We start from the raw sequence: 14,616 nt of genomic DNA, 5'->3' as shown, positions 1-14,616 counted from the left end.
TGCTAAACAAACAAAACAAACCTCAAGAGGCTAGAAGTAGAAAGGAAGTTCCTCAATCTGATAAAGGACATTTATGAAGAACCCACAGTTTGACATAATATTTAATGGTGAAAGGCTAAATGCTTTCCCCGTTAGATCAGAAACAAGATAAGGAAACAGAAACAAGATATTATTCACTCTTACCAATTCTATTCAACATTGCACTAGGGGTTCTAACTATGGAAATTAGGCAAGAAAATGAAGTAAGAGACATCCAGATTGGAAAGAAGAGTAAAACTATGTCTGTTTAGAGACCACATGATCTTATACATGGAATATCCTACATAAAATTTTAGAATCCACTAAAAAACAATTACAACTAGTAGGTTCAGCAAGCTTGCAGAGTAAGAGATCAAAATATAAGCATCAATACTGTATACTACCAGTGAAGTATCCAAAATTAAACTCGTCATTGCATTTACAGTAGCATAAAAAATAATTAGGAATAATATTAACAAATGAAATGTAAAATTTATACTCTGAAAACTATAAGACTTTGTTGAAGGATATGCTAGGTCAATGGGAAGACCTCCCATTTTTGTGGGTAGGCACTTAATGTTATGATGGCAGTCCTCCCCAAATTATTTTATATATGCAGTGTAATCCATATCAAAATCCGAGCATTGGTTTTTAGAAAGTGACAAGTTGATCCTAAAACTCATATGGAAATATAACGGATCCAAACTAGCTAAAACAGGTTGAAAAATGAAGAGCCAAGTTGGAGGGCTTATACTACAAAGCTACCCCAATCAAGCGTGGTAGTACTTTATGCTAGTTAGCATAAAGATAGACATAGAAATCAGGATAGAATTGAGAGTCCAGAAATAAGCTCTTGTATTTATAATTAACAAAAGTGCCAGGACAATTCGATGGGGGAAAAGATAGTCTTTTCAACGAATGGTGCTGGGACAATTGAATATCCTCATGGGAGAGAATGAAGTTGTGCCTCTCTCACACCATACACAAAAATTACTTTAAAATAGATCATAGACCTAACTATAAGAGCTAGAACTGTTAGGAAAAGACAAGTAATTATTACTGATCTTGTGTTAGGCAGTGACTTCTTAGATACGACACCAAAAGCACACCAAAAGGAAAAAAAAATAGGTAAATTGGACTTCATCACAATTAAAACTTTTGTTCTTCAATGGACACCATCAAGGAAGTGAAAGCCCACTGAATGGGAGAAAATTTTTGCAAACCATGTATCCAAGAAGGGACTTATTTCTCCAATATAAAAAGAACTCTTCTAACTCAATAATAAAAAGGCCAATAACCCAATTAAAAACATACAAAGGATCTGAGTAGACATTTCTTCAAACTAGGTATGCAAATGCCCAGTAAGCACTTGAAAAGATGTGTTAACTTCTATACTTAGGAAAAAGCAATTCAAAACCTCAACCAGGTACCAATTCATACCCACTTGTAGGACTGTAATCAAAAGACAGATAATAGCACATGTTGGTGAGGATGTGGAGAAATGGAAATCTTGCATGCTGGTGGCAGGAATGTAAAATGCTACAGCCGCTTTGGAAAACAGTTTGGAAGTTCCTGCAAAGGTTCTTCAGCAAAAGTTCCTCATACTTAACCCAGCAGTTTCTCTTCTTAGGTGATTAGAGCATACATTCACACAGTAACTTCACACAAATGTTCATAGAAGCAGCATTTATAATATCCAAAAAGTAGAAACAACCCAATGTCCACAACTGTTAAATGGATAAAGAATATATAGTCTATCCATATATTGGAATATTATTTGGCCACAAAAAGAAATGAAGGACCAATACGTGCTACAATAAACACGAACCCTGAAAACATGATAAATAAAGGAGGCAGTCACAAAAGACTGTGTATCTATGATTCCATTTATATGAAAGGTACAGATTAGACAAATCTACGGAGACATGTAGTAATTCAGTTTTACCATTTACCGTACACACTGTTCTTCAGTGGTCATTTTTACCCTCTCCTTTCATGTCCATGGACAGTGCAGTTATATAGCTTCAGCTGCAGAGCTTTGTGTTTCTCCAGTGTTTCTTTTTGATTTGTCGGCATGCATTGGAAAAAAAAGAAAGAGTTGGGGCGCCTGGGTGGCTCAGTCGGTTGAGCATCCGACTTCGGCTCAGGTCATGATCTCACGGCTCGTGAGTTCGAGCCCTGCGTCGGGCTCTGTGCTGACAGCTCAGAGCCTGGAGCCTGCTTCGGATTCTGTGTCCCCCTCTCTGCCCCTCCCCCGCTCATGCTCTGTCTCTCTTTCTCTCAAAAATAAATAAACATTCAAAAAAAACTTTTTTAATTAAAAAAAAAGTTAAATTTGGTCCAGAAGGCAGTCATGCCTTGCTAGTCCCATTTCCTAGCCATGGTTGTCAACCTGACTTATGGACAGATTTCTAGTATAGCTGTCCACCATCTAGTAGACTTTGATGGTATGTTAGCTGTGACAGACAATGTTTATACTTAAAAAAATCCAAGCTCTCTATACCATGTTTCTAAATAATACTTTTTTGTTTCTTTGATACAGGAAAGCTATGGCAGAAAAATACATCATGACAGCTGCAAAACTCATTGCTCCTGTAATTGAAACATCTTTTGCTGTAGGTTATGATTGGTAAGAGAAGAAATTCAGTATAACTGGATGCTATGTTTTTATAATACATACTTTTATTGATTTTAAAATTTTATTAGAAGGGTAATTATGAATGTTTATTTCTACTTATCAGGCAAATAATACTATATGACAAAATCTATATAGGGCATTCTAAAAGCAAAAGTTTTCCTTATTGCGCATGTCATTTCTTAAGTAAAACTTTCTATCCTGAGGAATAGCTCTCACATGTAAAGGGGCTGTTGTCTCCTGGTGTAACCTGTTTTGTAAATAGAAGTGAAGAGTTGGAAAAGTCTTAGATCATTTGCTGAATGAGTAGTGAATCTTCCACCCAGTACAAGAATCCCTTTGTAGCATCCCATATAGGTAGCCATTTAATCTCTGCTTGGAGTCTTCTGGTATTCAACTCATTTGTTTCATTTCTGAACATCTTTAAGGGGTAGAACATCTTTCTTTTGAACCCAAAGTTACCCCTCATGGAACTTTTTTCTGTGTTCTTTCAAGCAATCATGGACTCAGTCTGTGACCTCTTCTATATTGTGTCTTAGAGAATTTTAAAAATTCAAGATACATGTACCTAGTTACAGAGTCAAGTACAGAAGTATTACTGTCTTAGCTTGCTTGCTTTCTGTTTTTGTTTTATTTTAATTGTGATATAATTTACATGTAACATTACATCAGTTTCAGGTATATAACATAATGATTTGAAATTTGTGTGTATTGCAAAATGATCACAATAAGTCTGGTTAACATTTGTCACTGTACATAGTTACGATTTTTTTTCTTACGATGAGAACTTTTGAGATCTATCTTAGTAACTTTCGAACATGCAGTACTGTATTATTAACCATGATCACTATGCTATGTGTTATATCCCATGTCTTACTTTATCTTATAAACTAGAGATTTGTACCTGTTGAGCCCCTTCATCCATTTCACCCTCTTCCTACTTCCACCCTGGCAACCACCAGACTGTTCTCTGTATCTGTGAGCTTGGGTTTTGTTTTTTAGTTTTCTAATTACTTTTCATGTTTTTCCTTCCTAGATGTAACTTATGCTTTCTGCATATTTTTATCGTCTCTTAGATGTTTACCCATTCTGTTTCTTACTTGGAGTCCATTTGATTCCTCGGAATACATTGTCTTCCTGGTTTAATTTGTACTGGAGGCTTCACAGGTGATCCATGATGTTTTGTTTTTATTGGTGTTTCCAGTTGCCTGGCTCTCTTTTTTTGCATTGTTTGTTTCTGTTGAGGACTCAGGTTTTTCTTGGGAGTTCTCCCTTACAGAATCTCTCTCTCTCTGCTCCATTTTCTGTATGATGGTTACTGTCCTGGCCTGGTGTTAAATGTCATCTTGGGGATTACGGTCATTTCTCTCTGCTTTTTCTGCATCTGTTGAAATGATTGCATGGTTTTTATCCTTTCTCTTTTTGATGTGATGTATCATGTTGATTGATTTGCGAATATTGAACCATCCTTGCAACCCAGGAATACATTCCACTTGAACATGATGAATGATTTTTTTTTTTAATGTTTATTTATTTTTGAGAGAGAGAGAGACAGAGTGCGAGCAGGGGAGGGACAGAGAGAAAGGGAGGCACAGAATCTGAAGCAGGCTCCAGGCTCCGAGCTGTGGGCACAGAGCCCATTGTGGGTCTTGAACCCACGAACTTCAAGATCATGACCTGAAGTCAGACGCTTAACTGAGCCACCCAGGCATCCTAAATGATTTTTTACTGTGTTGTTGGATTGGGTTTGCTAATATCTTGCTGAAGATTTTTGCATCTATATTCATCAGAGGTATCAGCCTGTACTTCTCTTTTTTTGTGATGTCTGTATCTGGTTTTGATATCAGGGTAATGCAGACCTCATAGAACAAATTTGGAAATTTTCCTTCATCTTCTATTTTTTGGAATAGATGTTGGTGATAAGGATAGATATTAACTCTTCTTTAAATGTTTGGTAGAATTCACCCGTGAAGCCATCTGGTCCAGAACCTTTGTTTGTTGGGAGTTTTTTGATTACTGATTCAATTTTGTTTGCTGGTAATTGGGCTGTTCAAATTTTGTTTCTTCCTGATTCGGTTTTGGGAGGTGCAGGTTTCTATGAATTTATCCATTTCTTTTAGGTTGTCCAACTTGTTGGCATATGATTTTTCATAATATTCTCTTAATCCTTTGTAGTTCTATGGTATTGGGTTGTTATTTCTCCTTTTTCATTTCTGAATTTGTTTGAGTACTCTTTTTTTTTTTTTTTCCTTAGGCGTCTGGCTAAAGGTTTATCAGTTTTATTGATCTTTTCAAAGAACTAGCTCCTAGTTTCATTGAACTGTTCTATTGTTTGTGTGTGTGTATGTGCATTTTTTTGTTTTGTTTTTTTTAGTTTCTATTTCATTTATTTCTGCTCTAACCTTTATTATTTCCTTTCTTCTTCTGGTTTTGGGTGTTGTTTGTTGTTATTTTTTTGGCTCCTTTAAGTGTAAGGTTAGGTTGCTTATTTGAGATTTTTCTTCAGGTAGGTCTGTATTCCTATAAACTTCCCTTTATAAACTTCTGTTGCTTCATCCCAAAAATTTTGGATCATTTTGTTTTCATTTTTATTTATCTCCCTGTAGTTTTTGATTTCCTCTTTGATTTCTTGTTTGACCTATTCACTGTTTAGTAGCATGTTATTTAACCTGCATGTATTTGTGTTCTTTCCAGATTTTTTTTCTTGTGGTTGATTTCTAATTTCATAGCACTGTGGTCAGAAAAGATGCATGGAATGACTTTGATCTTTTTGCACTTGTGGAGACCTGTTTTATGGCGTAATATGTGATCTGTTGCGGAATATGTTCCAGGTCACTGGAAAAGAATGTGTGTTCTGCTGTTTTAGGATGAATATGTCTGTTAAGTCCATCTGGTCCAGTGTGTCATTCAAAGCCATTGTTTCCTTGTTGATTTTCTGTTTAGATGATCTGTCTGTTGATGTAATTACTATCAATTATTTCTTTTTTATGTTTGTTATTAACTGTTTTATGTATTTGGGTACTTCTACATTGGGTGCCTAAATATTTACAATTGTTATATCTTCTTTTTTTTTTTAATTTTTGTTTTAATGTTTATTTATTTTTGAGACAGAGAGAGACAGAACATGAACGAAGGAGGGTCAGAGAGAGAGGGAGACACAGAATCTGAAGCAGGCCCCAGGCTCTGATCTGTCAGCACAGAGCCTGACACAGGGCTCGAACTCACGGACCATGAGATCATGACCTGAGCCGAAGTCAGTCGCTTAACCGACTGAGCCACCCAGGAGCCCCTACAATTGTTATATCTTCTTATTGGATTGTCCCCTTATTGATTATTTAGTGTACTTGTTTGTGTTTTGTTACAATTTTTGTTTTAAAATCTGTTTTGTCCGATATAAATAGTATTGCTATCCCGGCTTTCTTTTCACATCTATTTGAGTGATAAATGCTTCTTCTCTATCTCTTCACTTTCTTTTTTTTTTTTCTTTTCAGGTTTTGAAACTTTTTATTTGCATATTTTAAAAATTGTGCATTCCAGTAATTAAAATCATTTGAGCAAAAAAAATGGCACTCTGATTAAACTACATTTTACAGCCTGCAGGATTCCTTGGACCAGCTTGATTTATGCCCTAGATTTCACTGTTGTTTTACACAGCTTCTTCCTTACCAGAATGCAAACTCTTTTCCTTCCCTGCTAGCCAGATAGATGGGAGAGGCAGGCATGGCCTTCATTGTCGGTAGTTCTCTTCTTTGATGTGGAAAGGGCAACACAGTCATTTAAACTTGATCCGATCTCTTTGTATTTTACAAAGTTAAACAGCTAAAAGAAGTAAAATAAGAAGGCAGTGCTTGTGGAATGCACAGTGCATACTGGTGGTGCATGCCTCATGATTCACCTGCTAGCGTCTCCTGTTTAGCTGTTTCTTTTGAAGGCTGTGGAGTTTTCTCTTGCATTTATCTTCTTCAATTTTGACTTATTGAATTTCTCAATCTCAGTCATACTGGGTTTGTCAGACATGGTTGCAGAGAGGCTGAGCAAGGTGCACGAACGAGCAAAGTCCAGTCTCCACAGTGGCTGCCACTGAGTGTGCGTCCCTTCACTTTCAATCCACATGTGTCTTTAGGTCTGAAATGAGGCTCTTTCTAGGCAGTGTAGGTCTGGGATCCGTGTAATGTCCAGGTAGGTCTTGTTTTCTCATTCACTCCATCACACTTTGTCTTTTGATTGGAGTGTTTAGCCTGTTTACATTCAAAGTCATTATTGATACATATGTATTTATTGCCATTTTGTTACATGTTTTATGGTTGTTTTTACAGTTTTTCTCCATTCCTTTCTTCTCTTGCTCTCTTCTTTCATGATTACTTGGCTTTCTTTAGTCATATACTTGGACTTCTCTTTATTTTCTGTATATCTGTTAGTAGTTTTGACTTGTGGTTACCATTAGGTATGTATATAACTTCTTGTTCATATGGCAGTCTGTATTAAGTTGATGGTCACTTAAATTTGAGCCCATTCTTTTTTTTTTTTAAGTTTATTTATTTATTTTGAGAAGGGGAGAGAGAAAGAGAGTGCAAGCCAAGGAGGGGCAGAGAACGAGGGAGAGAGAGAGATCCCAAGCAGGCTCCATGCTGTCAGTGCAGAGTCTGATGTGGGGCTTAATCTCATGAATTATGAGATCATGACCTAAGCTAAGATCAAGAGTTGGATGCTTAACCGACTGAGCCATCCAGGCTCAGAACCCATTCTTTACTCTTCTCCTCTCTACATTTTAGGTATATGGTGGCATACTTTATGTCCCTTTATTTTGTGAATCCCTTGAGTGATATTTACAGAGAACTTGTTTTTATTGCTTTTTTGATTCCTACTTTTCTTATTCTTGCTTATGGTCTTTTCACTCAAAGAGTCCCCTTTAACATTTCTGGGAAACTCTTTATCTCTCCTTCTATTCTGAATGATAGCCTTGCTAGGTCTAGTGTTCTTGTCTGCACATTTTTTCCTTTGAGCACTTTGGATATATCATGCTACTCCCTTCTGGCCTGCTAAGTTTCTGTTGAAAAATCTGCTGACAGCCTTATGGGCTTTCCCTTGTAGGTGACTGACTTCTTTTCTCTTGCTGCTTTTAAATTTTTTCCTTACTCACTACTTTTTGCCATTTTAATTACTATGTGTCTTGGCGTGGAACTTCTTTGGTTACATTTTGTTGGGGGATCTGGATTTCTGTTTCCTTCTCCAGATTCTGGAAGTTTTCAACTATTTCTTCAAATACATTTTCTGTCCCCTTTGCTTTCTCTTGTCTTTCTGGGATCCCTGTCATGTCATGTTATTACATTTGATGGTATCACTGAATTGCCTAAGTCTGTTCTTCTTTTGCAAAAATTTTTTTCCTCATCTGCTCAGCTTGATTACTTTCACTTACTCCATCCTGTAGGGTCAGTGATTGGTTCTTCTGCCTCGTCTAGCCTACTATTTATACTATCTAATGTATTTTTAATTTCATTTATTGTATTCTTCATTTCTGATTGATTCTTTTATATCTCATCATTAGGGGTCTCACTTATGTCCTCCACTTCTGTCAAGTCCAGTGAGTATCTTTATGATCATTACTTTAAATTCTCTATCAGGCATATTATTTACCTCTGTTTCACTTAGGTCTCTTGCTGTGATATTCTCCTGTTCTTTTGTTTGGGACATACTCCTCTGTCTCCTCAGTTTGTCTCTCTGTGTCTGTTTCAGTGTGTGACAAAAGTCAGGCTGTCCCCTGTTCTTTAGAGCATTGGCCTTATTTTTTTTATGTTTATTTATTTATTTTGAGAGAAAGAGAGAGAGCAGGGGAGAGGAAGAGAGAGCGAGGGAAAGAGAGAATCTCAAGCAGGCTCCGCGCTGTCGGCACAGAGCCTGATGCAGGGATCAGTCTCACAAACTGTGAGATCATGACCTAAGCCAGAATCAAGAGTCAGATACTGAACCTATTGAGCCACCCAGGCACCCCTAGAGTACTGGTCTCATAAAGAAGTGGTCTCGTAAGCCGTGCCGTGCAGTGTTCCCTGTTTACGACACCCTGGTGCTTCAGAGAATGTCTCCTGTGTGTGATGCGTGTGCCCTGCTGTGTGGCTGAGCCACTTTCTCCTTCGGTCCAGTCATCTGCAGTGGCTCCCTTTGCCTTTGTGGTGTGGTGGGCCAGTCTGGAGAGGCCTTGGGCTCCAGTCGAGGCAGAACAAGCATTTGCCAGAGATGCAGTAGCACCAAACTGCAGGACGCTTTCCTGTATTGTCCCCTGAGAAGCTTTCACTGGTTCGCAGGGCCTGCAGTTGGACCAGTTGTCTGCCGCCAGCCCACGGCTGGGGCCTCCATCTGACTGGTGTGTGTGTGTGGTTATTTTTCCCAGTCTCCGGGGCAGAAGTCACCTTGGAGTGGTGCTGGCCGCTGTAGGGGCTGCTTGCACACTACCAGGCCTGCGGCACCATCCTGTATGGGCTCTGGCCAAGAGTGTACTGGAGAGGGCAGATCTGCTGAAGCACAGTGGAGGGCAGAGGGGCTGGCATGCGGGCAGGCTTTGGGTGCCGTGGGTCATCTGGGGGAGGGGCCCCGCAGCATCCAGACTAAGGCGGGCTGTCGAAAGGGGTACACTGGCAGAAGCACAACGTGCAGGGATAGAGGCAGCGGTGTGAGCAAGTCCCGTGGGTGGACGTGCGTTTATGTTGGGCCGGTGGAGGGAAATGGTGCTGCCAGTTGAGGGTTGACCTGGTGCTGGGATGGTCTGGAGGCTTGAGGCTAGTAGCTAGCCTGGTGCTGAGGTGGCTTGAAAGCTTGAGGACACAGTAGTCATCCTGTGTCTAGGCCTAGTCGTACTATCTCCGGGTTTACAGGTGCTGATTGGAAGCATTGGGCCAAAGTTGCTGCCTGGGAGCTGGCGGATGCTGGGATGTGCCAGGAGCCTGGGTTCGTGGGAGCTGGCTGGGGAGCTGGCTGGGAACCTGGGGCCGTGGAGGTTGCCTGGAACCACCGGGGCCTACTGGTGCCCATTGGGCCAGGGACTTAGGTTTGCAGGAGCCACTTGTAGCCACTAGAGCCGATAGGCACTGGGGCAAGCGGGCCACCTGGTTTCACAGGCACTACCAAGGAGCCACCTAACGATGTAGAATCCCACAGGCACCAGGGTGGGCAGCGGCCTGGATTCACAGGAGACTGCCAGAGCCATTAAGGGCAATGAGAGTCACTCTGGTGCTGGGGCAGGCTGGACTGGAGGCTGTGGTGAAGTCAGACACTTACTTTACTCAACTTCTCTCACAGAAAGGCCCCTTTCTCCATGCTGAGCTGTCTGGGCTCAAAGGAGAGGCAAAGAGGGTGTGTGATTCTATCTATCCTATCTTTTCATATAGCTCACCTCCACCCAGGTGGTGTAATCCCTCATGTAGAATCCTTAGCTCTTGTGGAAGTATTTTCATGCATGGATAGATCTTAAAATTGATATTTCTGGGAGGATACAGGCACTAGAAATTCCTGTACCACCATTTTGCTGACATTGATCCTCCAGTAGAAAACTAATAGAAGTGTTAGTTTTTGCCAACAAACATAGTGTTCATAATACACTTGTTATAACACATGGGTATTTTAAAGACTCCGTTTATAACCTAAAATGTATTAAGTCCTATTTCTTTATGTGTTAACTAGGTAGGCGTTCATTTCCCTACATGGAACTTGGCAGTTGAAAAAAAAAAATTTACCAAAGCTCAGGTTACATGAAAGCCCATGTTTCTAGTAACTTTGAAGAAAGATGTAAAGCTTACATCATATTTTTCAGAAACTTTACTCTATATGTGTATGTGGACATGGGTGCATATAGTGTACATTTTATGTGGCTATACACATACGGAACCCATGTGCATATCTGTCTCTCCACCTATCTGCTTATCTGTCTATATTTTTAAATGCAGGGCTGTGCTGTTTACAGTCAACATCAGAGCCTTTGCCTGGGGTTGCGAGATGTTTCATATGTAGGAAAACATTCCATAATGGTTCTTTGTGGGTGTCATACTTCCTCCGTGTCTGCTTTCCTCAAATGTCTTGTTCTTTGTAAAAAACTAAAGAAGAGGCTTTTTAAGATATAAATAACATCTGCTCAATGTCTGGATAATTTTTAGGACTTGAAATTAACATAAAGAAACATTTAAACTAAGCTATCGGATTTCTGTTCCATTTGAATAATATTTATATTATATCATCAAGACAGAACTCAGTATAGAGTCTTCTGTTTCACCTTAGACCTGGAGCCGTTAGACCAGTTCCTTGTATTTTATGTTAAATCATTCAGTAAAAGGGAACCAGTTTTGAAATTTAAAGACTATTATTTTTCTATTCATTCAGACCTAGCTTTTTGAGGCTGATTTACATTAAAGACTTTTTAAAATGATATTAATGTGGCTATTTAAAAAAAAGGCACCTGAGTGGCTCTTTCGGTTGAGCGTCTGACTCATGATTTCAGCTCAGGTCACTATCCCACGGTTGTGGGATTGAGCCCCGTGTCAGTCTCCAAACTGAGCATGGAATCTGCTTAGGACTCTCTCTCTCGATGAAGAGATTCCCAGACAAACAAAAATGAAAGGAGTGTGTGATCACTAAACCAGCCCTTCAAGAAATTTTAAGGGGGACTATTTGAGTGGAGAAAAAACAAAATGAAACAAAAAAGGACAAAAGCAACAAAGACTAGAAAGGATCGGAGAACATCACCAGAAACTCCAACTCTATAGGCAACACTATGGCACTAAATTCATATTTTTCAGTAATCACCCTAAATGTAAATGGACTAAATGCTGCAATCAAAAGACATAGGGTATCAGAATGGATTAAAAAAAAAAAAAAGGGCCATCTATATGCTGCCTACAAGAGACTCATTTTAGACACCTGGAAGATTGAAAGTAAGGGGATGGAGAACCATTTATCATGTTAATGGACATCAAAAGAAAGTTGGAGTAGCCATACTTCTATCAGACAAACTAGATTTTAATGTTTATTTATTTACGAGAGAGACAGAGAGCAAGTGGGGAAGGTCAGAGAGAGGGGGGGACAGAGGATCCAAAGTGGGCTCTGCACTGACAGCAGCGAGCCCGATGCAGGGCTCGAACTCAGAAACTGAGATCATGACCTGAGCCGAAGTTGGATGCTCAAATAACCGAGCCACCTCAGCGCCCCCAGACAAACTGGATTTTAAAACAAAGACTGTAACAAGAAGTGAAGAAGGGCATTATATCATATAACTAAGGGGTCTATCCACCAGTAAGATCTAACAGTTGTAAATATTTATGCCCCCAACAAAGGAACACCCAAACATATAAGTCCATTAATCACAAACATAAACTCATTGATAATAATACCATAATAGTAGGGGACTTTAACACTCCACTTATAGCAATGGACAGATCACCTAAGCAGAAAACCAACAAGGAAACACTGGCTTTGAATGGCACACTGGACCAGATGGACTTAACAGTTTACATTCAGAATATTTCATCCCAAAGCATCAGAATACACATTCTTTTCAAGTGTACATGGAACATTCTCCAGAATAGATCACATGCTGTGGCACAAATCAGCCCTCAGCAAGTACAAAAAGATTGAGATCATCCCTTGCATATTTTCAGACTATAACACTATGAAACTTCTATAGATATCAATCACAAGAAAAAAATTGGAAAGACCACGAATACTTTGAGATTAAAGAACATTTTACTAAAGAAAGAATGGGTTAACCAAGAAATTAAAGAGGAAATGAAAAAGTACATGGAAGCCAGTGAAAATGAAAACATGACAGCCCAAAACCTCTGGGATGTAGCAAAGGCAGTCATAAGAGGGAAGTATATAGCAATCCAGGCCTTCCTAAAGAAGGAAGAAATGTCTCAAATACACAACCTAATCTTAACACCCAAAGGAGCTGGAAAATGGAAAAATAACAGCAAATAAAGCCCCAAAACAGCAGTAGAAGGGAAATAATAAAGATTAGAGCAGAAACCAATGATATTAAAAAAACAAAACAAAACAGCAGAACAGATCAACGAAAACAGGATCTGGATCTTTGAAAGAATTAACAAAATTGATAAACCCCTAGCCAGATTTATTAAAAAGAAAAAGGAAAGGACCAAAATAAATAAAATCATGAATGAAAGCAGAGACATCACAACCAACACTGTAGAAATACAAACAATAATAAGAGAATATTATGAACAATTATATACCAACAAATTGAGCAATCTGGAAGAAATGGAAAAATTCCTAGAAATATAAACTACCAAAACTGAATCAGGAAGAAATAGAAAATTTGAACAGAGCTATAACCAGTGAAGAAATTGAATTAGTAATAAAAAATCTCCTAACAAACAAGAGTCCAGGGCCAGATGGCTTTCCAGGGAATTCTACCAAACATTTAAAGAAGACTTAACACCTATTCTTTTGAAGCTGTTCCAAAAAATAGAAATGGAAGGAAAACATCCAAACTCATTCAAGGCCAGCATTACCTTGATTCCAAAACCAAAGTCCCCACTAAAGAGGAAAACCACAGACCAATCTCCGTGATGAACATGGATGCAAAAATTCTCAACAAGATACTAGCAAACCAAATCCAACAATACATTTAAAGAATTATTCATCATGATCAAGTGGGATTTATTCCTGGGCTGCAGGGCTTGTTCAATATCCACAAATCAATGTGATATATCACATTAATAAAAGAAAGGGTAAGAATCATATGATCCTCTTGATAGATGCAGAAAAAGCATTTAACAAAATACAGCATCTTTTCTTGATAGAAACCCTCAAGAAAGTAGGCATAGAAAGAACATACCTCAACATCCTAAAGGCCGTGTACAAAAGACCAACAGCTAATATCATCCTCAAGGGGAAAACTGAGAGCTTTCCCCCTAACATCAGGAACACAACAGGGATGTCCACTCTCACCACTGTTCAACACAGTGTTGGCAGTCCTAGCCTCAGCAATCAGATAAAAAGAAAGAAAAAGCATACAGATTAGCAAGGAAAAAGTCAAACTTTCACTCTTCACAGAGTGAAAACCCTGTTTTCCTTTTGGAAAACCCAAAAGACTCCACCTAAAAACTTCTAGAACTGATACATGAATCCAGCAAAGTCGCAGGATATAAAATCTATGTACAGATATCAGTTGCATTTCTATACACCAGTAATGAAGCAGCAGAAAGAGAAATCAAGGAATCGATCTCATTTACAATTGTACCAAAACCCATAAAATACCTAGGAATAAGCATAACCAAAGAGGTAAAAGATCTGTATGCTGAAAACTATAGAAAGCTTATATAAGAAATTAAAGAAGACATAAAGAAATGGAAAGGCATTCCATGCTCATGGATTAGAACAAATACTGTTAAAATGTTGATGCTACCCAAAGCAATCTACATATTCAATGCAATCCCTATCAAAATAATACCAGCATTCCTCAAGAGCTAGAACAAACCATCATAAAATTTGTATGGAACCAGAAAAGACCCTGAATAGCCAAAGTAATGATGAAAAAGAAAACCAAAGCTGGAGGCATCACAATTTTGGACTTCAAGTTGTGTTACAAACCTATAATCATCAAAAAAGTGTGGTACTGGCACAAAAACAGATGCAGAGATCAATGGAACAGAATAGAGAACCCAGAAATGGACCCACACATCTATAGCCAACTAATCTTTGACAAGCAGGGAAGACTATCCAATGGAAGAAACAGTCTCTTCAGCAAATGGTGTTGGGAAAACTGGACAGAGACCTGCAGAAGAATGAATCTGGACCACTTTCTTACACCATACACAAAAATAAACTCAAAATCGATAAAAGACAAATGTGAGACAGGAAACCATCATCCTACAGGAGAAAACAGGCAACAACCTCTTTGACCTTGGCTGCAGCAATTTCTAATTAGACATATCTCTGAAGTCAAGGGAAACAAAAACAAAAAT

The 14,616-nt window shown here is 38.8% G+C and overlaps 1 protein-coding gene and 1 pseudogene across 9 annotated transcripts in view; one reads left to right on the top strand and one right to left on the bottom strand.

Moving 5' to 3' along the window:
• Positions 1-14,616, top strand: part of IFT88 (intraflagellar transport 88) — a 130,511-nt gene that overhangs the window by 44,393 nt on the left and 71,502 nt on the right. For all 9 annotated transcript variants that reach the window (XR_008421612.1, XM_019448021.2, XM_019448018.2 and 6 more), the window contains one exon: positions 2,561-2,647. Coding sequence is in view for 8 of the 9 variants with exons in the window: in XM_019448021.2 (XP_019303566.1) it covers positions 2,561-2,647 (87 nt within the window). In the remaining variant the exon portion in view is untranslated. The remainder of the gene's footprint in view (positions 1-2,560; positions 2,648-14,616) is intronic.
• Positions 6,431-6,682, bottom strand: LOC128776519 (thymosin beta-4-like; annotated as a pseudogene).

The sequence above is a fragment of the Panthera pardus genome, unplaced genomic scaffold, assembly GCF_024362965.1.
Source record: "Panthera pardus isolate Hobbes unplaced genomic scaffold, ASM2436296v1 HiC_scaffold_1, whole genome shotgun sequence".
Lineage (NCBI taxonomy): Eukaryota > Metazoa > Chordata > Mammalia > Carnivora > Felidae > Panthera > Panthera pardus.
Note: the sequence above shows the minus strand (reverse complement) of the source record. Positions and strands in the feature narration are given on the sequence as shown.